The following is a 21,683-nucleotide window of genomic DNA, read 5'->3' as shown; positions in this document are numbered from 1 at the left end:
ATTCTGTATGGACTTGTATTCTCCTACCCCCAACGCCTTCCGCTATTAGAACAATTAGCACACTCAACGCTCACAATTGCGGCGATAAATATCGAGATCTTGTGGTTAACTAGGCCGGCTGGAAATGGCGTAGGAAATCGGACGTGAACTGCCTTAAGAGTCAAGACCCGGATCTCCTGGTCCATTGTAAGTCTAACCCAAGTTACAGAGAACCGTTTCTTAAGTCGGTGGCGTTTTAGCGAAATAATCATCGACAGGCAATCTTAAATGTGAAAGAGTTTTTGCTCTCTATGGAGTAGACAGATGCTCATCACTTCATATTCGCCTCTCTTTAATCCCTGGTTCCCCGGGCGGCTGACTCGGACACTTGATTGTTCCCTTGATGAATCTTCAAATATTTACTACTAGGATATTAAGCACTCGCCATGTCTTGGAGTTGTAAGATCTGTCTCTCAACACGAATCCAACCCGTCGTCTTCACAAGGTAGCCAATACAATACCAAACCAGTGGACCCATGAAACTCACCAGTGGCATCTATTATTAGGTAACCACCAGGGCGGGGAACGAATGGCACTCTACCTTAGTATGGAGGCTAGGTACTGTGACGGAGTTGAGTGCAAACAGTGCAAACAGCTCAGCGAATGTGACTGCCCTCTTCCTTGCCCTTTTCTAACGAAGTTATGAATTCTGCTACTTTCTGTATCTAACATCATCCATCCATAATCACGAAGAATCGAACATCATCAGTTCCATCAAATTCCATTGTCAAGTCTGCAGTACCTACGGTAGGGACCTTCTAGGGGGGGGGAGGCGGCTTCCATACAGGTTCTGGACTCGGCCAACCTCACGGCATACTTAAGGTACCTTAAATTCTTATGATGAATTTACTCCGTATTACTGTTACAAACGGATTACACCGAGCATCTAGCTAGACAAGTTAGCTAAGGTATACCAGAAACAGAACTCCTTTAAGAGTACGTAGCGAGCGTTGTAGCCGATATACCCCCATTGACTTGATCCTGGATCCCCTCTTTCCTAAACTACTCCTGTACCTACTATGTAGCGCTGTATTAGCGGCAACTCTACTCTATACAAATGATGGCCACCAGAATCACAGGCCAACAGTGCCAGAGCGGGTGCTGAGAAGGATGTGCATGACTGAGCATGCATCCCGAGACGAAGATTGAATTTTCTTTGCGAAAACTGCGTATAGTGATCGACATGGCGGAAGAGTGACTCGAAGCCATCAAGCTAAATAGCCCAAAGACTGAGAACACACAAAACAGAATATGAGGTAGAAATCAACCTAGTCAAATAACGGACTCGTTGACACCACAAATCTATCATTGTAGATTCGACGTCGAAGCAAATGCGAATAGCTTCTCACAGCCAGTCTAACCGGAAATGACAGAGGTAAAGCGATGATGTTGTAAATTGGAAGGGCAAGCGAGTAAAGTTGAGACTGTGAGACTTCATGGCGCCAGCTGCACACGTTATGCACACGTTAGAGAGACCAAGGGGCAAACGAATTCCTGAAATTCAAGGCAGAGATGGACCGTCCCAAACAAGGTACCTAGAAAACTCTCAAAGGCAACCGGACTCCGGGTTCGATGCAATAGAGGGTATATAGACGCCCCACGAAAGGACCCATAGACCCCGCCATTCAAGAGAGCAATAGCTGATATCAGAAAAATATTTGCAGAGATAACTCCATTAGATCCCATAACGAGAAAGGACATCAGTGAAACTTAGGCATTGGAAAGAGAAACAGAAAACAAGAAAGAAGACTGAGAAAAGAAGGGAACAAAAACAAACAATAGTGAGAAATCAAATAGAACGCAGGACGCAAAAGACGCGCTACAGTCCCCGCTGGAATCAATATCGTTCATTATGTGCTCAATCGATCAATCATGAAAACAAAGTAAGTCCTCTCCCGGGTGTATCGTGCAGTTATATCGTCTTAAACCCGTGCGGCAAATCCAACATGTAACGGAGAAGCCCGAGCCAAACTTCAACGTCAAGCGTACGAGCTCTGAATACCGTTCGACGGAAAGCTGGGATTAGCATCGAGTTTCAGAATTCTCCTCAAATCATCTTCCATCTTCTTTGTATCAAGAGGAGCGGAAGTGTCCGCCGGTATTGCCCCAGACTTGAAGGACTGGTGATGTGGTGGAGCGTAACAGGCTGGCTGCTGCGCATGGGGTTGAGAGAATTTCGATGACCCATAGGTCTCAAACGGCGACGGGCTTATCGGATTCATAGGATTAGGTGGAAACATTCCTTTCTTCATTGTCGAACTCTGAGGTTGTTGGACACTGCTGGAATAATAGAAAGGGGATTGTAGCCCACTTTCGAAAGTTGAGTGTTTCTGTTCAGGCGGCATGTCCCTAAAAAGGGTCGCTGGCGGACCCGAACTAGTCCTCATGGGAGTCGCGTAATGAGGTACGTTAGGGCTGAGATTTGGTCGCGTAGTGTGACCGATGGCTTGATTATGGTTTAGAATAGACGCAGTTGAGGGCCTCTGAGGTCGTGGATTCAGCAACAGATCCTTGAGAGCTTCAGTCTTCGCTCTTCGTTCTTCCTCGTGGAGCTCCGGTGTTGGAGAAGAGGGCGAGCTCGAAGATCGCAACGCGTCCATGCGATCTTTGTAGGACGTGGCGAAAGAAGGCCCGATTTGAGAGTTCCGTAGGCCTGAATTTTCCATCTCTAAAGGAAAAATACCCGCGGAGGCTCCGTTTTTACAGTTGGGTATCTGGTGACGTTGAACTCTGGAATCTGTTTGTGGAGACCGAGTACCAATATTGGCTTCAGGACTCCGCTGAAGCTGAGAGTTTCTGGCTTCAACAGCAGCTTTGAATAAGAAGTCAAGAGGCGTCGAATGTGACTTTTCCGACTGAGGTTGAAAACGTGGCCGCGGCTTTGACGGTGTAGTGTCCAGGTCTAGGCCAGCTTCGAGATGGTCCCCTTCGATTTCCTGTGCGGGGTCTGATTCTGGCACAGACTTCGAGAAAAAGCTCGGAATTGGGAGCGCTGAAGGAGCAGGCGACGCATGGAATGTTGGGCCCGCATAATGAGGGCTGTCTTTGACTTGGGGAGTACTGCTGGCTGGATGCGAGGATGTATGTCGGTGTCCGTTGTTGTGCGCTGGCGAGGGTTTAGGGGCGTCGCGTGGCTTTCTGTTTGAGCGGGGATTCTTTCTCTTAGAAGGATTATGAAGATTAATAGATGTATCGGTAACTGTCTCTCCAGGGCTCGAATTCCCCGGTGGCGATGACGGAGGGGTGGTGAGCAAAGCCACCTTCTGGTTAGAAGGGGTGGTTGTTTTCTTCGGGTTGCGCCGGTTGCTCCGAGATCCCTTGGGCGTCGGAGGAGTAGATGTACTCGACATTGCGACTAGATGGCTTAATAAATAGGCAGCCTTTGGAGATTCGTGGAAGAACTTGAAGTGCAACTGATCAATAAAGAGCGAGGTCACGGATAAGAATAACAGCAATGACGGATAAAGCCGAGTCACCGTGATACTGCCCAGCAGTCGATATCAGATACTTCAACGCTAGAAAAACACAGCAAGAGATGACGAAATTGATTTCAGAACGTCCAGGGAAATGCAATGGCCAAAGCTGTCCGGTCAAGGAAAAGAGGGCGAGCTGAGCACAAAGTAAAGAAGGATGGTCTATCAGTCGAGCGAGTTTAGAGAGTCGCAATGGAAGCGACAGGTCGAAACACTTGAGCAGGCGATAGATCTAGATAGGCGAACGCAAGGAGAGAATGGACACAGGGTAGAGACGCATGTTTGTAGCTGTAGACATTTGAAGTTGGAGTAAACTGGCAAGTGGACGAAATGAACCTTGGGAAGGGCGGGAAGAAGTCGGCTGGGGAGAGTCAGGGAACTCTAAGTGGGGATCTGCGATGACTAACAGTGCCCAAGCAAACATTAAGTGTGGTCAGGTTATGGAGTAGACTCTACGCCACTTCGGCCTCATTTGGTTCTTGCAAACACAATCAAACAGGCAATTTCATCTGTCGTGAGGCTTTCAAAACAGCCGCTCCATCTCTTATCAACAGAGACGCGAGTGTGCAGGATCGGATCATCTCTTTCTCGTACTACAGCAAGTGGTATGTACCCAACTCCTCAGAGGACCTCTTATCAGTTCTATACTCCTAGTAGAAAGGTATATCGCCAGAAAACTTACGTCAGTACCAGTCTTCACCGCAACATCCGATAATACCCTGCCATCACTCCCAACTACGTAATTCGAGATTATTGGCCCCTCCTTTGACCCTTTCACAAAACTGCAGTGAGCCCCGGCATCTCCTAGAACGTCTGTCTAGGTAGCTAGGGTAAGGAAGAATATCATGATGGCGGATGTGGAGATGAAGGAGGCAACCGCCGGGGCCTCAGCCAAGGGCAAAGGCGTGTCCAAGGGCTCAGAAGGGGCTAGTGACGGCAAGAAGAAGTTCGAGGTGAAAAAGGTACGACTGAATCGATGCATACTTGCCATTTCTGAGAAAAGGCTGGTCTAATACACGGTTGACGCAGTGGAATGCCGTCGCTTTGTGGGCCTGGGATATCGTCGTCGACAACTGTGCAATCTGCCGCAACCACATCATGGATTTATGTATGTCTCTCACACCTTTATTTTGTTTGATGGATGCTCATCTGCTTCGCACAGGTATTGAGTGTCAGGCGAATCAAGGTTCATCAACAACTGAGGAGTGCACAGTAGCCTGGGGAATTTGCAACGTAGGTTTCGCTTTAGCGACCGCTTTTTCTTCATCTGAGGCTAACAAATGTTCTGCCTCTCAGCATGCATTCCACTTCCACTGCATATCTCGCTGGCTCAAAACCCGGCAAGTTTGTCCGTTGGATAACAGAGACTGGGAATTCCAGAAGTACGGCAGGTAGATTAAAGATACGGGGATTTACGCAAGTCTCAGTTTGATTGCTCCTTTTGATCTCTCATAACCTAGAATATGGACTCTATCGATCGTTCTGGAATTTGAATCGACATGGGGAACGACGGTTCGATGGCGGGAAGCGAACCGGGTTGGATGGCGTCCACGGTTTCTCATCAAACGTTGCTTGGCCAGAGGCTTTGATGCGCAAATCCAACCTCGTCACGATCGCAAAGATAAGATGGTTTCATAAGGTATTCGATTGGTCGGTCAAGGGGATTATTAGGAGATTATGCAACTTTGACACCGTCAACCATGATGCCTGGGCCACCCGCACTCCCTGTCGTGGGGACAAGCCATTTCTCAGGATGCTTGTTGTACATAGGCCAAGGAGGGATAACAGCCAATGCCGTCACTAAAGTGCCCGCCAAACCAGTCCAGAGCGTTAAATGTATATCTTCGTAGATGTATCCGATGAGGAAAGCAGCGACCTTTAGGAACGAGGAGAGCTTGTAAGTCAACGAACACAAGTGAACATGGGGATGTAAGGAGAGAGCGGTTATATTGATCTTGAATCTGTACTTACTCCTGAAATGATCAAAAGAGCTGTAGAAAGCAGTTCGGCGATGCGCTGGCCGTTGAAATCCTAAGTCACCATCAAGTTGCCAGATTAGCTTCTAACCCCAGTGGCTAAATAAGACTAATTAAAGACGAGTGCGTCCAGGAGGCAACAAACAATCTGGCCTTCGAAAGCATCCTGAATGGGCGCAAGAATATCATCCATAACAAAGATATTGCAAGTAACGACTATTATCTGGTTGTCCAATACTCAATATCGGTTTTCGGGCTGGGGATGAAGCTCCAATAACGGTAGAGTTGATCGCCCGCAAGGCGGAGCGGATCAAGACTGGCCCGCCTGGGGTTGGCTTGACCGCCTTTGGATAGGTACGGCTAAGCCGGTAATGTCTGAGAGGAGTTGGATAGGTATATGCTCAGATATATATGCTCTGTCATTTTCTTTTAAACACCAAGTCACTTTTACATGCCAAGGCAGATTTCTCGACAAACAATTTCAGAAGTACTAAAATTCTCATTTGTGATGAGACCTGAGCTGGGGTAAGTAAACCCCTCAAGGGCCCGGATATTGGCCTGCCCATGATGCATGTAAATGAGTCGAGCGACACCGCACAAGGGCAGGAAGTTAGCCCAACTTAGACATCAACAGTCTCGAAAATAACATACAAAACCATGGAACATCTCAAAGAGAAAGATGCCACCAGTCGTCTAGTAATTTCGCCTCCTGCTGCTTTTGTCGTAGATATATTGAGTAACGAAGCCTCAACGATGTACTGTGGCGCCGTCTTGGGCAGGCTCCAGTAACTTCCACTGGCAGGAGATGTTGTTGGAAGCAAAGTGGGACATGATCCGGTCCGCAATTTCTTCGAATCTGTCGGTGGCTAGAGCCAAAATGGTAGGTCCTGCACCGGATAGACAGATCCCAAGCAGGCCCGGCTGGGTAGATGGGTTCATGGACTGAAGAATCTCCGTCAAGCCTGGGATAAGTGTCTTCCGGTATGGCTGATGGACCTTGTCCTGCATTGCCAGGTAGATCATATCTGGGTCTGGCGGAGAGCTGCCTAGTGCTGCGGGAAGCAATGCAGCACGTTGTAAATTGAAAACCTAGCGAAGAAGATGCGAATTAGACCGACGAAAAGCGCATCGCCAACGATTCGCCATGCGGATGATTGAGATGGGTGGGACTTACGACGTCTGCTCTCGTGTACGTGGTGGGTAGGACGTTTCGTGCATTGGCAGTGGGCACCACAAAGTCCGGGATAATTGCGATGGCCTTGATTTCCTTGGCCCATTGAAACTTTCGATAATGGCCGATGCCCAGAGGAGGCTCAGGGGGCCTCCTGCCAGTGTCAATGCCACCTGCCGGGGCAGGGAGAACTTCACTGAGCGGGATTTCCTTGCGGGCTACATCCTCAGGTTTCAGCTCATTCAAATAGGTACCGACGAAGCCTCCAAAGAGTGAGGCAGCGACATTGTCCGGGTGCCTCTCTAAAGAAGAAAGGTAACCATCAGTAAGAAGGCCAAATATGATATGTCTGATGTGCAACTCAAGCCATATTCAACCCAGGTGGGCAACAAAGCCAGGTTTACCTACCAATCATCAAGCAATAATCCAGTAGCCTGTCCTTGCTCAACCCGAGATGACCTACTTCATTTCCCAACATCACGCCAGCGACCACCGCTGTGCCTGACGAACCAAGACCCCGACCCAGAGGAATGGGATTTACAATATGGACTCGGGTCTCAACAGGAAATGCCCTTTGGTCATGGCATCTAAGTACGTACAGAGCTACACGGGTGATCAGGTTAACCTCCGGGTCCAGGCTAATCTTCTCAGTACTCTTGCTCTGATCTTCATACGTAATCACACAATTCAAAGGGTGCTCGGACGATGATTTGGAAGAGTCAATGGTGACATGGAGTTCGAGGTGAAGAGACAATGCTAGGCCGATGACATCGAACCCAGGGCCGATATTGGCCGATGAACAGGGCGTTCTGATAATAAAGGAGGAGACAGACATCGCAGTATCAGGGATGTCAAATACGGCCAGATCAACGGTCTGATTGGAAAGGCATGAAAAAAAGACAGGAGCGTGAAAGGGCAAATAATTGGATTAAATGAACAAATTGGCTGGTATTCCTCGATACTGAGCAGCAATTACAGTTGAACCTACGAGTGACTCTTTCAATTCTTGGCACACATCGCAGGGAAAAAAAAACCAAGCCGACGTCGGGGCTCGATGGAAGGCTACTTATGTAGTACCTCTCTACCTCTTATGGCCTACAGTATTATCATTATTGGCCTGCAAAAAACGAAGCCAGATAAAAGCAGAAAGCACTTTATAAGCTTCTTAATTTCTTTCAGCATGAGAGTGCAGTTATAATGATTATGACTGTAGAGTCAGAATAATGAACTTAAGCTGTTTGATGTTATTTTCTGGAAATTATTATTCATCATGATGTTATGCATAACACTACATATCATTTTCCCTAGTCCATACCTTATCTATCTACCTCGCCTATGCAGACGGTTATCAGAAATGCAGCGAGCCTAACTGCTCATCTAGTGATTGATGTTTTAACGTTACTGCTAAGGGGATACCTTTCAGATAACAGCCCTATGACACGATCATGGTGGTATTCTGTAGATATATGGAGTAGTATTCTGTATTCTGCACAGTACATCCTAACGAATATATAAAGTAATAATGATGACAGATAGTAAATCTTAGCAATTATACTAACTGCAGTTGTGATACTAGAATGTATAAGACGGGCTGCTGCTTGCCGCCATATTAAATTATTATCTAATTAGAAGTGTCGAAGATATCTTAAGTTCTTCTACTTTCCACGTGTACGGTACGACTCATGATTCTAGATTCGCCCCCGATTACTTGATTCTGGCATAGATAAATATCTATGCCATCCCATTGTACAGAGAACCTAGTATAGGAGAATTTTTCCTGGTGATAGAATTTTCACGTAGGACCGGGAGTATGTCCCTAAACGGTAGGCGGTTGGCAGGTAGGTAGTCTTCATACCTGTTATCCTCTGTAGAGAGCTAGGCACATGGCTGTAGGAACGGGGTAACTGCTGCTTATTCCTAGGGGATTTGTTAGTCATTCTCTTGGATGGAGGTAATTGGAAGTTCTCGCAAAAAAAAGAAAAGAAAAGATAAATGCTGCTAAATGTTGAGTATCTACGGAGTACCACTACGGAGTATTTCTTAGACATCCAGTGGATAAAGGTAAGTTACAATGGAACGGATGCGATGTACGGAGTAATGCTCCCCGTTATGGCTCCATACACTTAGACTTCTTGCCCCTCTTTTTTTTTTTTTCACTGTTTTTTTCCCTCCTTTCCCCATTGTATCAGTGACCTTAGTGTGGTTACCTTTCCTTAAAAACCATCGTCCAGTCTTCCTGTCTTTCCACCTCGAGGACTACTCATTTCAACCCACCTGGGTGTGCACCCTTTCCAACTATTTGTCTTTATAGGATTACAGTATCCTATTTATTGCATTCGATTGGATTGTCTTCAATCCTGTCTCTGTGTGTAGATCGGTTGTTCAGCCGTTCAGCATCTCTTGTTGGTGTGGACTGAACTTATCAGTTTTGTTCTCTTTCAAAAAGCCCTCCGCATCTCACCACTCTGCTCATCGACCCATCGCTGGGTTTGAAAATTCTTGCATCATCGTCTCTTTTTGATTTACACATCTATCGCTTTTACTCGATTGCTAGTTTTTGTTCTTGGCTGGCTTTTTGTTGACTCTTACGAGCTATATTTTACTCTTGTTCCAGCGGGATTCTTGCATTAACGTCATCGACAAAAGGATCTGCGGTGTATCTCGACAAACCTCTATAAAGAGCCCACTTGTCGACACAACACCCTCTACTATCGCAATCCTGGAGCGACAAGGCTCCTATCCTCATTACACAGTCAAGTTGGCGGGGACTCGCTACAACCGGACCTCTTTCCTCCACCCTCTTTTGGGCCCCAAGTTCAGGGTCTTCTGCGGGGGCGACACCAGACCCCCATAACTAGGCTTACATAGCAAATTTTCAAATTTGGCACAAACAGGTACATCGGTAATGCCAGGCCCTCTAGAGGGGTCTGGCTAATGGATGGAGGAGCACTATTTTCCGGAGTGCCTTCATAGTCTGTCGTCCTTCCTAGCTTGAACGTCAAGAAACGAATCAATCACATTCACGAAGCCCTCACACCCCCGCTTTTCCTAACGTCATCGGTCGATCAAAACTCTTAATAATTGTGCTTGCGACGGAGTCAAACCAGCGACAATGTCTGAATCACCGAAGTCCGAGAAGTACATGTGCCTGACTCGGTTCAGCACGCCAGTTCCCGAATTAGATGATCATCGATTTCAACTCGATTCCCCACCTCGAATCGAAGCTACCGCTGATATCTCTCTCAGTCGGCAAAACACTGCTCAGTATGCCTACCCTCAAGAGACGCCTCAGCGTCCCGATTTGCTCTCAATTCAAGATGCGCTTCGGGAAGCGGGGTCGCTTTCCCGGGATTTCGAGCAAGCTATACTGGATGATGATCGATCAGGCAAAGATGTCAATACCCTGGGCCGTCGTTTCTCTGTTGACCCAACCGGTAATGTCCGCCATGGCCGTACGTGGAGCCGAACCCACCAGGAACTTGCGAATATGTCACGGGAATCATCTCCCTCAGCTAGGTCATCGTCGCCTCCGAATTCGGTTGAAGCCTTCGCAGACCCCCGCCGCCGCGAGCGGGCGAATACACTGGAGAGCCATGCGGCCCCAGATCTCGAGGCCATTCTGCAGCGCACAGTTTCCGGCGGTACTCATCCCCGCCGTCCGACCTTTAGTAACGCAAGTGCAATCAGACCGCAACCAGGCGATATCCAGCTAGAACCAAGCGACGAGACTTGCGTGCCGACTTATGAGCAACCTGGCAGGATCCCGGTGATCGACTACGAGGAATTGGAGGAATTTGTGGCTCTGAGCCGGCAAATGAAGCCCTCGACTACTCGGCGTAAGCAGAGTCTAAGCTCCCAAAGTCGGGGACCTCGCGTTTTCTATGATCTGCGCCCAGGGCTTCGGAAGTCTGATGTTGAAGGCGAGAAGCATTCTTCGAGTGCTGATCGCTCTTCTTCGGACCTCATGGACGCGGATTTGAAGACAGCCGATAAGGTCTATGCGAACGTCGTGGATGAAAAGGACATAGTGGAAAAGCTTCAGAATGAGAACGAGCCGACCCGCTTCGGCTTTTTCTCATCCGAGTCCCAGAGCACTGTGCATGCGGCGGAGCTGGGGGACCTTGTGCTCCCTGGTGATACTTTCCGGGATCTCTTTCAACTTGGCCCGGAGGGAGGTGTGTGGTGGTTGGACGTACTCAATCCAACGGAGGAGGAAGTTGCCGCACTCTCGCGGGCTTTTTCCATCCATCCACTGACTACGGAAGATATCTTGACTCAAGAAGCCCGTGAAAAGGTCGAGCTTTTCAAGCAATATTATTTTGTCTGCTTCCGGACATTCTTTCAGCTCGACAAGACAGACGAACGCTTCATGGAGCCCGTCAACTTCTACATGGTTGTTTTCCGCGATGGTGTCCTCTCATTCTCATTCACTGAGAATCCACACGCGGCAAATGTCAGGAAGAGAATTGGAAAGCTCCGTGATTATGTGTCCCTCAGTAGTGACTGGATCTGTTATGCCATGATGTAAGTCGCAAGGGCGTGATTCCAAATGAGACCATCTGTTCTGACGTTGGCACAGTGACGATATTGTTGATAGTTTTGGGCCTGTCATCCGAGAGATTGAGGTCGAATCTGAGGCAATTGAGGACCTCGTTTTCATCGCGCGCGTCGACGATTTTGAATCCTTCTTACCGCGAATCGGTGGCCTTCGTAAGAAAGTCATGAGCTTGATGCGCCTTCTAGGTGGCAAAGCAGATGTCATTCGTGGTTTCTCCAAGCGTTGCAACGAGCAGTACTCCGTCACTCCGCGTGGAGACATTGGCCTGTACTTAGGTGACATCCAAGATCACGTGGTAACCATGATGTCAAACTTGGCCCACTTCGAGAAGATGCTCAGCCGCTCACATACCAACTATCTTGCGCAGCTCAATGTCACTAACCTGGTGCTGGGCAATCATGTCAATAAAGTCCTGAGCAAGGTGACGCTGATTGCTACCATGCTGGTACCGATGAATCTGATATGTGGTCTGTTCGGAATGAATGTCCGAGTTCCTGGTGAAGGGCAGGAAGGCCTGGGATGGTTCTTTGGCATTGTGGGGGTCATTGCAGCTGTTATTGTCCTCAGTGGCATAGCTGCTCGGTATTACAAGCTTGTTTAGAGCAGTGTGTATAGTTTTAGTTGCCGTTTATGTGTCCTTAATAACAAAGTATATACGGTTTTCACTTATAATGTATTGGATCGCCTGTCTTCCTTGAACTAGTCGCTAATATCTACTACTGTAATTAAAAAACTACCATCCGACTGCGCACGTTGGTCTTTGCATGACAGGAGATGATACGAGCATATGGAGACTCGGTGATTGAAGAAAGTAGAGGAGTGGCTGTGCCATTTTTGTGGCGCAAATTCCTTCGAAGTCCTGAACTATCAACAGAGGAGTGCCGCTTGTCTAGATCAGAATGTAGAGACCGAGCTGGTTCTCTTGCTGCGACAACTCCCGCCACGAACTCCCCGCGAATGTTTCCATAGCATTGCTTCTTGCAGGTATCCCGCCATGAGAGAAAAGCTGCTGCCTTATCTCCGGTTGATTCTGTAATTTTCGAGCCTGAGGTGGATATCGTCCTTCGGAGCTCAGTCGGTTGATGCAACTATCCATGCGGACTGATTTTTCATCTATGCATTACCTTTCAGTTGCATATTTCGGCGCCTTAATATTATTATACGGCCCTATCTTTCTCGTCAAGTCGTGCCTTGCTCTTGATCCGCCCTCTGATCCCGCCCTCTTGATCTCCAGCAACGACACGAATGTGATTCTACACGACATCGCAGAACATTTCACATTCCCCCATGGATCATACAGTGGACTTGAGGTTCAGGATACCGTGAGCGAAAATGGAGAAACTCGAGGTCTCGACCTTGTTCGCAGGGTTCCGCCTGGGGTATCATCTCTAGGGAACAACCAGTTCAAGACCAGCGGCATCAAACTCGGGGAGACTCAATGGTGGTATTTTCCCAAGGAGTCTGTGAACGGCAAGAAATCTAACGTCACATCCGAGCTCCCTGAGAGGATTTCTTTTGACGGGACAAGCCAGCAAACCGTCAGTTCGGACGAACTTCGGAAGCGCGACGGAGACATCGTGAAGCGCTCGACCTCCGTATATCTCTCTCTGACGATGTGCTCAAAGCCCGATATCAACAATACCAATGGCACTATTCCTGACTCTGCCCCATCATTACCGGAATTGAATTTGTACGTTTCTACCTCGGAGTCACTCCAAAAACCGGGCCCGGGACAAGATGGCTCAAAGCAGGAAGTGTTCACGGCCGATGAGGGCTATGTGGGAGCTTCTGTGCAGGCAGACGGGGATGTTTTCATAGGCGTCGCAGTGCAGAATTCGACGGCGTACTCGGGGGGCTACACATATGAGATTGCTGCCTCAATCGACGCTTATTTTCACAGCGTTGTGGACGAGCCATTTTTACATTTTGTTGACGCGGACATCCATGCTGCACTCTTGACAACAGACAATTTGACCCTTTCAGAAGAGGGGAGCGAGAATTATCAGCAGTGGATGAATCTAACACCGCCGTTCACAATGTTTGCTCATAATGTGAATGATACAGCAATCTCAGGTCTCCAACGGTCATACTGTGCTCTTGCGCAATTGGCCCAGATTAGAGAAGGTGACCACGGGGTCGAAGGTGGGATGACGAACCGTGGTCTGGGCAAGAAACCGAAGGAGCAGTTCTACATCACCGGTCTCAATCGGACTTCCAATTACTCTGGAATTCTCGCAATGGATGGAAACTCCACCAACTCAGGGAACGGGATCGTTGGCGGAGGAGGGAGAGTCTGGAAACCCATGTACTTTGCAACCAAGTCAGGTGAGCAAGCCAACAGCCCGTGCTCTTCTTTGGTATCGAACGAAGGTGCTGACCTGGACCAGATGACAACTGTGCCGTCCTTTTCAACCTAACGTTCTGCTCAGAAGTTGCGTACGCAGTCCCATCAAACCCTGATCTTGGGATCGCACAACTTGGTGCGAAATACGACAAATATGCCGAGTCTCTGTACAGAAACTTTTCCTATTCCCTGGACCAGATCCAATGCAGCGCAACCAACGAAACCAGCTTCTCTTTGGCTGTGAGTTGCAACGACTGTGCGGATGCTTACAAGCAATGGCTTTGTGCGGTGACCATCCCTCGTTGCGCGGACTTCTCAAGCAACAGTGTGTTTCTCCAGGTCCGAAACGCGGGCCAACAGTTCATCAACGGCAGCTCTCTCAGCCCCATCGACCCCAGGCGCAGGGATCCTGCGCAGAACAAGTCGCGCAATTCCATGATAGACGATCAGATCCGCCCTGGCCCTTACAAGGAGATCTTGCCGTGCCAGGACATCTGCTACAGCTTGGTGAAGCGCTGTCCCGCCGCCCTTGGGTTCAGTTGCCCCCAGGGTACGCGGCTCAATTCTGCCTACGGCCAGCGCGGTTCGAGCAGCGAGATCACCTGCAGCTATCCGGGGGCAGCGTATGATTTGAACGCTGGACGGTCCCTCCGCGAGCCTCTGGGTTGGCTTTTACTTGCAACGGGGATCTTCTGGTTTTCTTTCTGGGCTCTCAGGGTGGACGCTTAGATGCATTCTCTTTTTCAGGATTCTTCCCATTGGAGCGAATCGCAGCGCAGAATAATCATGTCTTTGATCCAGGTTTCAATGATACCCTCCCTGGCTTAAGATCTATTGTTTGCTATCTGTTGTCGAAAGTTTACCATTGTATAGCTAGTTGAATTGCATTTTCTACATAGTTCCCATGGACTTTAGCTACCAAGAAGATTGTACAAGCGGTGACATGGTTGCAACGGGACATGGCCCCGTCCGCATGAGCGTATAGCAACCTTTCGGGGATTGTGATATCTTTTTATAAAGATCAATAGAAGGGCATCTGCCCTGTGAAATTAAGAATAACTGAATACCCGCCTCGCAATGCAACCCACCAGCAACGCCAACATTCCAATCATCCGGAGAAAAATCTATCCATCATAATGTAATGGCCCAGGGAAGAGATAAGATAGATGTTGCCGGCTCGTAGGAAAAAGTCAACAATCATTTAAGCTTTCCTCGGAGTCGGGGTCCACATATTCCTCAGACTCGACGAGCTTGCTGCGGGTCGAGGTGTGCTTCCAACCCGTTGCAGAAGTTTCTGCGCCGCAGGGGTCAGAGCCTTGCCCTGTCCGCTGGACGCAGCAGCCGCAGGGGTACGTAGCCCAAAATCCAACCGAGGGCTGCTCGCGAAACGCGGCGTTACGGGCGTTGTAATCTCGCGCGCCGCCTTCTCGGCGCGTTTCGTTCTTGCTACCCGGTCGACCATGCGGTGGTGCAGTTCTTCGCGTTTGCAGTTCTCCTTGATCGAGAACGGGTTGGGGGTAGAGTCGCTCGCCCCGAGCAGGCGAAGATCGTCACCTGACAAGGATGTCAACTCTGAGCTTTCCGCGGCAGCATGGCCGTAGTCCGGTTCGGGCTCGTCCTCGTCGACGAAAGCATATCCGTTAACCCGTGGGGTCTCCCCCCCGGCATATCCCGCTTCAGATTCCGTGAGTCGGGGTCGGCCAGCAATGGCATCTTTGATGGCGGATATCGATGGCGAGGGAGGGACGTTGTTGCCCTCATGCTGGACACTTGACTCCGGTAGCCTGGTATTCTCGTGCACCACTCGCTTAGGCCCCGCACGCGAAAGCGCTTCAGCCTTTTGTGAAATCGTCTCGTGCGTATCCTCTATCGACGACGGCATGAACATGAGCGAGTTCTCTGGTCTGGACTTCCACGTATCCGGCTTTGCGGGCCGGGCGTCCAAATCCGTCTTGATCGCTAGCTCAGTACTGGCCCCCTGTGCTGCGAGGCGTTTCGCTTCCCGTTGTCGGTGGGCAATTTGCCGAGCCGTAGGAATCTTGTTTCCACTCCAGAGCCAGGCATACTTCTCCTGGCGCTTGGCATTCTGTTTGTCCAGCAGTTTATTGAACGACTCGTTGTCTTCGCTGGTGTATTTGGCCTGGAATGCCATGAGCCCCAGATTGGAGACGTCTGGGATATCTTTTGGAGCGGACTCAGACATTGCATTCGTCGTCGTTGAGATCACCGACCTCGGCGTATCTCCTTGCCAGCCGGTCGGGGTGTCATGCGGTCGTTCTGTACCATGGAGGCGCGGAATGGTGCGAGCTCTGCCGGGAGTCTTTAACAAATCCGTGAGTTTCTTTTTAGAACTCGTAATCCACGCTTTGTCCTTCGATTCCAGCGCATCTAGGTACTCCTGCTTTACTTGCTCCTCCAGCAATCCGGGAAAGTAGTCACGAGCAATAATCTCCGATAAGGCATTCGTGTAGACATCTTCGTCCAGAACCGTGGCTGGCCGTTTGATCCGCTTCGGTGGAGGAGGAGGGGGCATGAGACTTTGTTCGCTTTGACGTTTGGTCAACGCTTGCGATGGAGTGGAGACCATGTTGAATGAACGACTTCGAAGGGTGGGCTGCGAGGACGGAAAGTCAAGAAAAAGAGCCTGTTCAGATGAGTGGTTGACCAAATGAGAGTCGCATGCTGATAATCAGTGACCGCATGGTTTCCTTGTGTGTCCTTCCTGCCTTCCTTCCCCTCTTTCTTTCTTCCTGGGTTTCTTTCTGCCTTTCTTTCGAGGAAAAGTGGAAAGTGGAAGGTTGAGCGGCTCTGGATTCTGGAGGTTGATAAGACCGCGGAAGTGGCGTCTGGCGGATAACGACGTCACGTTATTTGGGCCGATGGTTTACCAGTTACAGTTGTACCTATTCGATACCTTCAATAGACAGCAACTTTTCTGTACAGAACAATCAGATGGACCTGACAGCATTGCAGATAATACCTAGAATCTATTCTTCTTTTGCTTCTCGCCAAAATTAAACCAGGAAAGCGGCTGATCCATGCCTCTATGTGTACAGAGCTGTGTCCAAGATTCGACAAGAGACATCAACAGGACAAAAAAGATACCAACCAGAAGATCAGAACAAGGAAAAGAAAGCAAAAAGAAAAAGGACAAACAAAGGCAGGAATGAACGTAGTCTGCCTTGCAAAGTACTCTATCCCATCCAGCGCATTTTCCCAACCGTCCATGCCAGATAAACACCCAGACATCTCTTCGTTTCCCCCTCCAAAACAGTCGCTGAGAAATGCAAATTGAATCTAAATCACTGACGCAGACAACACCGAGAGTGCAACGTTGAACGAAGGTATGCAGATAATCAACAAAATTCAAGTTATATGAAGGCTTGACCCACAGCAGGATGCTAACAACAAGGAAAAGAGAATCGTCAAGTCGTGGAAGTGGTCTATGGAGCGATTGGTCGGTTTGAAAAGAGTAAAAAAAAAGGAAAGCAGAAAAGATTGAACGGATGAAACAAGGGAGCGAAGTGCCAGCACACTTCGTCAAGGTCGATTCATGCTTTTGGATTAAAAGGCGCGGATAGCGAATTGTCTGCAAAAGTTTCAATTCGCTGCAGGGGTAGGGAAAAGGGAGTATGATGTCCTGCCTTTTTTTCGGTTCGGGCTCTTCGGCGGGATTGGAGGGAGTGGTGCCGAAGCATTACTCCTAGTAGTCCTGACGGTTCGTGGAACCTCTACCTCAGATGTTGATTTGGCTCTATCGTGAACCGAACCGCTTGCCCGCGCCGGGTCCGCAGGCCCGGGACTGGAGTTATCTTCAGATCGCGACATCATCTGTGTCTCAATCTCCCGCGCCAGACTCTTGGTCTGCCGGTGGTAGCAAGAAACTTCCGTACGGCCTGCCGATGACGGCGCTGTGTAACCAGACTGCTCCGTGGAGGGCAAGTGCTCCATGGATGGCAGTTCCCGGCTGCTCGCCAGGCTATGCACCAGCTCTGGGACGCTGCCCGTCGAGACAGAGGAACGATGTTTGCGGACAATAGATGCGGCACGGGAAAGTATCAGGCTCTCCTGCGAGTTGCACTTGCTGATGGGAGAAAAGCTGCTTCGGGGAGACACCGGATGGTCCATAGCGTGGATTAGTCCCTGTGAGCAAAAGGAGAAATGCCGATCAGATTCCGCATCAGCCGCTAGGTACTCCTCGTACAGTGTGTCATGCGTCATCTGTTTTCCGATAGCAGATGGGAAGATTGACGAATTGACCGGCTGAAAATAATCTCCGCCGTTAGAAACGATTTCGCTCTCATACCCTGCGCTGGACGGGGTCACAGCTACTTGGGAGCTGAGTAACGAACGGGCTGGGCTGGGTTCCAACTCCGGACTGGGTAAACGCGGCGCGCTGAGCTGTGTAGGGTGAAGAAGCTCGACGTCCTTGCCTTCGTTTGCTGGCCCCCCAGAAGCTGCTCTGGGGCCATCATCGTTATCTGCCGGACGAGCCTCGTCCAGCGAATTACCTGACCAGTCAAAGTCAAACGTTGATTCCGCCGCATGCTCGTAGCAATAATCGATATCAGCATCCCAAGACTCATAGATGGTTTCATAGGCAGGTTTGCGGTGAGCGGATGACCGCCGGCGAATTGGCCCTTCAATCGCTTGGTCGGCAGCATCCTGGAACAGACGATACTGTGGAAGAGTAGGAGAGCCGAGCGCCACGGAAAACTTTCTGGAGAGCTCCTCAGCAACGCAGATGGATAGTCGAGACTTGCGACGCTGAACAGACGGGATTGGCACCTCGACTGAAGGGTCTATCTGAGATGAGGATGGAGGCATTGCTGTATCGGCATTCGCCTCGGGGCTATCATGCCAGTGAGTGATGCCCTGCTCCTCCGGTACTTCTTCCAACACAGACTTGAGGCTAGGAAGGGAGACAGAGGAGGTCTCAGCGTCTATTCTTTCGGTGCTTGCGTCTGTGGTGACAGCATGTTCTGGTTGAAACGAGAATATCCCTTCAACCCTGAACTGCGGCATGGAAGAGCACTGTTCCACGTCGTCTGTATTGCCATACACGTGTTCAGGGTATGTACGCTGGGAGGACAAGCCAAGAATCTCATCAATGGCGCGTGGTGCGGGCTCAGATAAGTCTGGCGAAGCTGTCAGTTGAGGGGAGATCGTTCTCGGCGGCGGAGTGGTGGAGCCGGCCCTGGGATATCTCGGCACAGGTCGAGAGAAGTTCTCAAAGACGCGCGATTCTCTTCTGGCCCGATGATCGGGCTGTTTCGGACTGATTGAAGATGAAACGCCTGGAGAAGCTGGTGGGCTTGTCGGAGTCGGAGACGTTCGGTGCTCTGGAATAGCTGCCCCGCCATCTGTGAGATCTTCTGATGAGAAGCCTTGAAAATGGAGATCATCTGCCCGGATGCCCTTGAGTCCCGTCATCGGTCTCTGAGAGGCACGGATGGCGGAAAATTCGGTGACAATGTCATTTTCTCTGGCTTTATCCAGCGCCTGAAATTGGGACGGACTCGTATGAGTCAGATGGTGGAAATCAAAGGGATTGGAAATCAGGCTCTTCAAATGTTCATCTGTATACCCATGTTACCGAGGGAGTCAATTTGAAGTCTCTTTTTCTCTAGCGAATACCCTGGGCGGGGGCGTTGACTTACGGGCATTACTTTGTCGCGTCTTGTGGTGGCGGTTGAAGATCTCTGAGACCTCGAAACGCGTCTTCTCGCGCTCTACTTCATCCTCCTCGTCAAGAGTGGCGGCGATATTGAACTTGCTTCCCTGACGGCGCAGAATACGGCTCCCCCGTGTAAAGAGTGATTTGGTCATACTCTCATGCCTCTCATGCCTCTCATGCCTGTCCGACCGAATACCTGCCGAGGAGCTGGCTCGGTCTTCACTGGAGTAGGGCAATGAAGCAGCGTCAGCAGAGGTCATAGAGGAAGCGGGCGAGCGGCGGGAGGATGAGGTGGAGGTTGAGGTATTGCTCCTGGATCGACCACTGAAGACCGATAGGCGCTTGGGACTGTGAGCATGAGCGGTTGATCTTGAACGGATGTGGGCCGTATAGTCCGGGGGATCATTAGAAGCTCTGGTGGATGGCCGGTCAGAGAGATCCGCCTCTTCTTGCCTTGCAAGCATGGTGGGACAGTGAGATAGATGGATCCCGACAACAAGACGATCTTTTGTGCAGGTGGACTGCAACGAGGCGATGGTCTGCGATCAATAGAGTGAGAATGGCAAAGCCAGGAAGTTCATCAAACAAGCATTCAGACGGGAAGATGCTGTTCAGTCGTTGACCTTGGAAAGGGATTAGTTCCCCTTAAAGTCGCGGACGGGTTGTGAGCGAGATCCAAGATTGACCAGAGCATATAAAGCAGATCTTTGTTGGGAGACCAGGGATTCCAAGCGAGCCATTGACTCGCGCGAGACTGGAAAGAGAGAGTGAGAGGGGGGGTGCAAACGGTGATTGTTTCCCCTTGTGTTTTAGAAATGTATCGGGTTCAGGAGACAAGTGAGTGGCATGGAACTCTAACACGAAGTATCAAGAGGGATCTCGCAACAGAAATTGGGCCAAAGACCAGCAGACAGAGTAAGAAGCTTTTGAGTGAATGAATGACGGTATGAGAAAGATTGTGGACTAATGAGCGGTTCACTGATCGATCATCAAGAGGAGCAGTGCGTCGAGGTTATGTTGTGCCGGAGAACAAGGATGGCTTTCAGCCCACAAAAAAGAAGACAACCCAAAGGAATTGGAATAATAATGATTGAGGGTGGAGTAAAAGATGGAGAACGATGGACCGAAAAATCTCAGATTTGAGGGTCCAGAACGGCGAGTAAAATATAGTAGCAGTGGAGGATGATAAATAACGATAATAGGAGGAGGAGCAGGAGCAGGATCTAGCAGTAAGATCAAATAACGGCACTAGGTACTTGTCATCTAGACACTCCGTAGACACTCCATAAACAAATAAGATGAAATCGACTCGGACAAGAGCACGCAGTAGCAGATATGATGATTGTGACGATCATAAGAAACGAACGACGCGAACACTCCTACTACGACCAGGTAGGCTAGTACGGAGTGGTAGTTAAACCGCTAAAGTACCTAACTTACCTAGTATCCTAGCCGAAGCAGTGTAAAGCGTAAACAATAATGTAAAATAGTCTTTTGGGTCAAGAGGGGAGGAAAAAGAGGAAGGATTAGATTAAACGATCGAGTCCATTTGACGATACTCCGTAGACTACAAACGCTGGAGTCCGGGGAGATTCACGGAGGACAAGAACACTAAAAAATAAGGAGTTTAGACTGCGATTTATATATATGGGTATTTCATCAATTTATTATTTACTATTGTTATCACGATCGTTTAGTAAATAGCATAAGAGGAGGCTAGCTACCTCGAATTAGGGACGTATTTCGCAGTTACCACCCGCTGTAAGGTACCTAGCTTCCCTGCTTCTTGCGGAGGAGGCTGGCTTAACTTGACTCCTATTTTGCTTTTTAATACAGAGTGAGTCTGGTCAGGATAAATGATGATAAGCCAACAGCCCACGTTCTCACCGTTGAAAAGCTACAGTAAAAAGGAAAGGGGGTACGGGAAAAAAAATAAATAAAATTAACTGCAGGAAGAAAAAGCAAAAACATCAGCCGGTGGGAGTCTTGAATTTCCAGAAGGCAAGGACGTAAATGGGAAAGAAGGGCACGAGAGGGGAGAGCCCACTTGGGCGACGAAAAGTAAAAGCCAAAAAGCCCCCCTTCCCTTCCCCCAATAGATAGATAATTTCCCTGCAGCTAGCTGGTTAGCTTGGTTCTGATCTACTCCATGTACCTCTCTACTCCGTACACTGTTATAGCTCATTTACAGCCTCATGCCTCAGTATATTACTACGTTTCTATCCATGGGTGACACCCAACGAGTACCTGACACATTTAGAGTACGGATACACACAGCAGCAATACCCCCATTCGTGGATATCCGCATTATTCTGTGGAGCTAACTCCAACTACCTACGTTCGTTACCCTATCCTTGGACCCAGATACCTAGCTATATATTGGTAGCTGGTTATTGGTGGTATCTCCTCCAACCAGATAGGTGCTTACTGTAGCTATTCCGTACC

At 49.3% G+C, this 21,683-nt stretch overlaps 8 protein-coding genes across 8 annotated transcripts, besides 2 other annotated features; 3 read left to right on the top strand and 5 right to left on the bottom strand.

Annotated features, from left to right (window-relative positions):
* Positions 1-2,018: 2,018 nt before the first annotated feature.
* Positions 2,019-3,389, bottom strand: NFIA_037340 (proline-rich nuclear receptor coactivator motif-containing protein; the record flags this gene model as incomplete). The annotated part of the gene is made up of 1 exon (XM_001266056.1): positions 2,019-3,389. The coding sequence occupies one exon, from the start codon at positions 3,387-3,389 to the stop codon at positions 2,019-2,021; it is 1,371 nt and encodes a 456-aa protein (XP_001266057.1).
* Positions 3,390-4,360: 971 nt separating this feature from the next.
* Positions 4,361-4,907, top strand: NFIA_037330 (SCF ubiquitin ligase complex subunit HRT1; the record flags this gene model as incomplete). Its single annotated transcript, XM_001266055.1, has 4 exons — positions 4,361-4,474; positions 4,542-4,620; positions 4,675-4,745; positions 4,809-4,907. The coding sequence occupies 4 exons, from the start codon at positions 4,361-4,363 to the stop codon at positions 4,905-4,907; spliced, it is 363 nt and encodes a 120-aa protein (XP_001266056.1).
* A 280-nt stretch (positions 4,908-5,187) lies between these two features.
* On the bottom strand, positions 5,188-5,681 carry NFIA_037320 (signal peptidase complex subunit 1; the record flags this gene model as incomplete). The annotated part of the gene is made up of 3 exons (XM_001266054.1): positions 5,188-5,388; positions 5,484-5,543; positions 5,634-5,681. The coding sequence occupies 3 exons, from the start codon at positions 5,679-5,681 to the stop codon at positions 5,188-5,190; spliced, it is 309 nt and encodes a 102-aa protein (XP_001266055.1).
* A 554-nt stretch (positions 5,682-6,235) lies between these two features.
* On the bottom strand, positions 6,236-7,494 carry NFIA_037310 (homoserine kinase; the record flags this gene model as incomplete). The annotated part of the gene is made up of 3 exons (XM_001266053.1): positions 6,236-6,577; positions 6,663-6,961; positions 7,068-7,494. The coding sequence occupies 3 exons, from the start codon at positions 7,492-7,494 to the stop codon at positions 6,236-6,238; spliced, it is 1,068 nt and encodes a 355-aa protein (XP_001266054.1).
* A 2,277-nt stretch (positions 7,495-9,771) lies between these two features.
* On the top strand, positions 9,772-11,818 carry NFIA_037300 (magnesium transporter CorA family protein; the record flags this gene model as incomplete). The annotated part of the gene is made up of 2 exons (XM_001266052.1): positions 9,772-11,183; positions 11,239-11,818. 2 exons carry the CDS (start codon positions 9,772-9,774, stop codon positions 11,816-11,818), a joined length of 1,992 nt encoding a protein of 663 aa, XP_001266053.1.
* A 514-nt stretch (positions 11,819-12,332) lies between these two features.
* On the top strand, positions 12,333-14,290 carry NFIA_037290 (MID1 family protein; the record flags this gene model as incomplete). Its single annotated transcript, XM_001266051.1, has 2 exons — positions 12,333-13,542; positions 13,605-14,290. 2 exons carry the CDS (start codon positions 12,333-12,335, stop codon positions 14,288-14,290), a joined length of 1,896 nt encoding a protein of 631 aa, XP_001266052.1.
* Positions 12,413-12,446: a microsatellite.
* Positions 14,291-14,762: 472 nt separating the features above from the next.
* Positions 14,763-16,148, bottom strand: NFIA_037280 (splicing factor ESS-2 family protein; the record flags this gene model as incomplete). Its single annotated transcript, XM_001266050.1, has 1 exon — positions 14,763-16,148. One exon carries the CDS (start codon positions 16,146-16,148, stop codon positions 14,763-14,765), a length of 1,386 nt encoding a protein of 461 aa, XP_001266051.1.
* Positions 16,149-17,161: 1,013 nt separating this feature from the next.
* NFIA_037270 (uncharacterized protein) lies at positions 17,162-19,702 on the bottom strand (the record flags this gene model as incomplete). The annotated part of the gene is made up of 2 exons (XM_001266049.1): positions 17,162-19,140; positions 19,222-19,702. The coding sequence occupies 2 exons, from the start codon at positions 19,700-19,702 to the stop codon at positions 17,162-17,164; spliced, it is 2,460 nt and encodes an 819-aa protein (XP_001266050.1).
* Positions 19,393-19,420: a microsatellite.
* Positions 19,703-21,683: the final 1,981 nt, after the last annotated feature.

Source organism: Aspergillus fischeri, genomic scaffold, assembly GCF_000149645.3.
Source record: "Aspergillus fischeri NRRL 181 1099437636247 genomic scaffold, whole genome shotgun sequence".
NCBI lineage: Eukaryota > Fungi > Ascomycota > Eurotiomycetes > Eurotiales > Aspergillaceae > Aspergillus > Aspergillus fischeri.
Note: the sequence above shows the minus strand (reverse complement) of the source record. Positions and strands in the feature narration are given on the sequence as shown.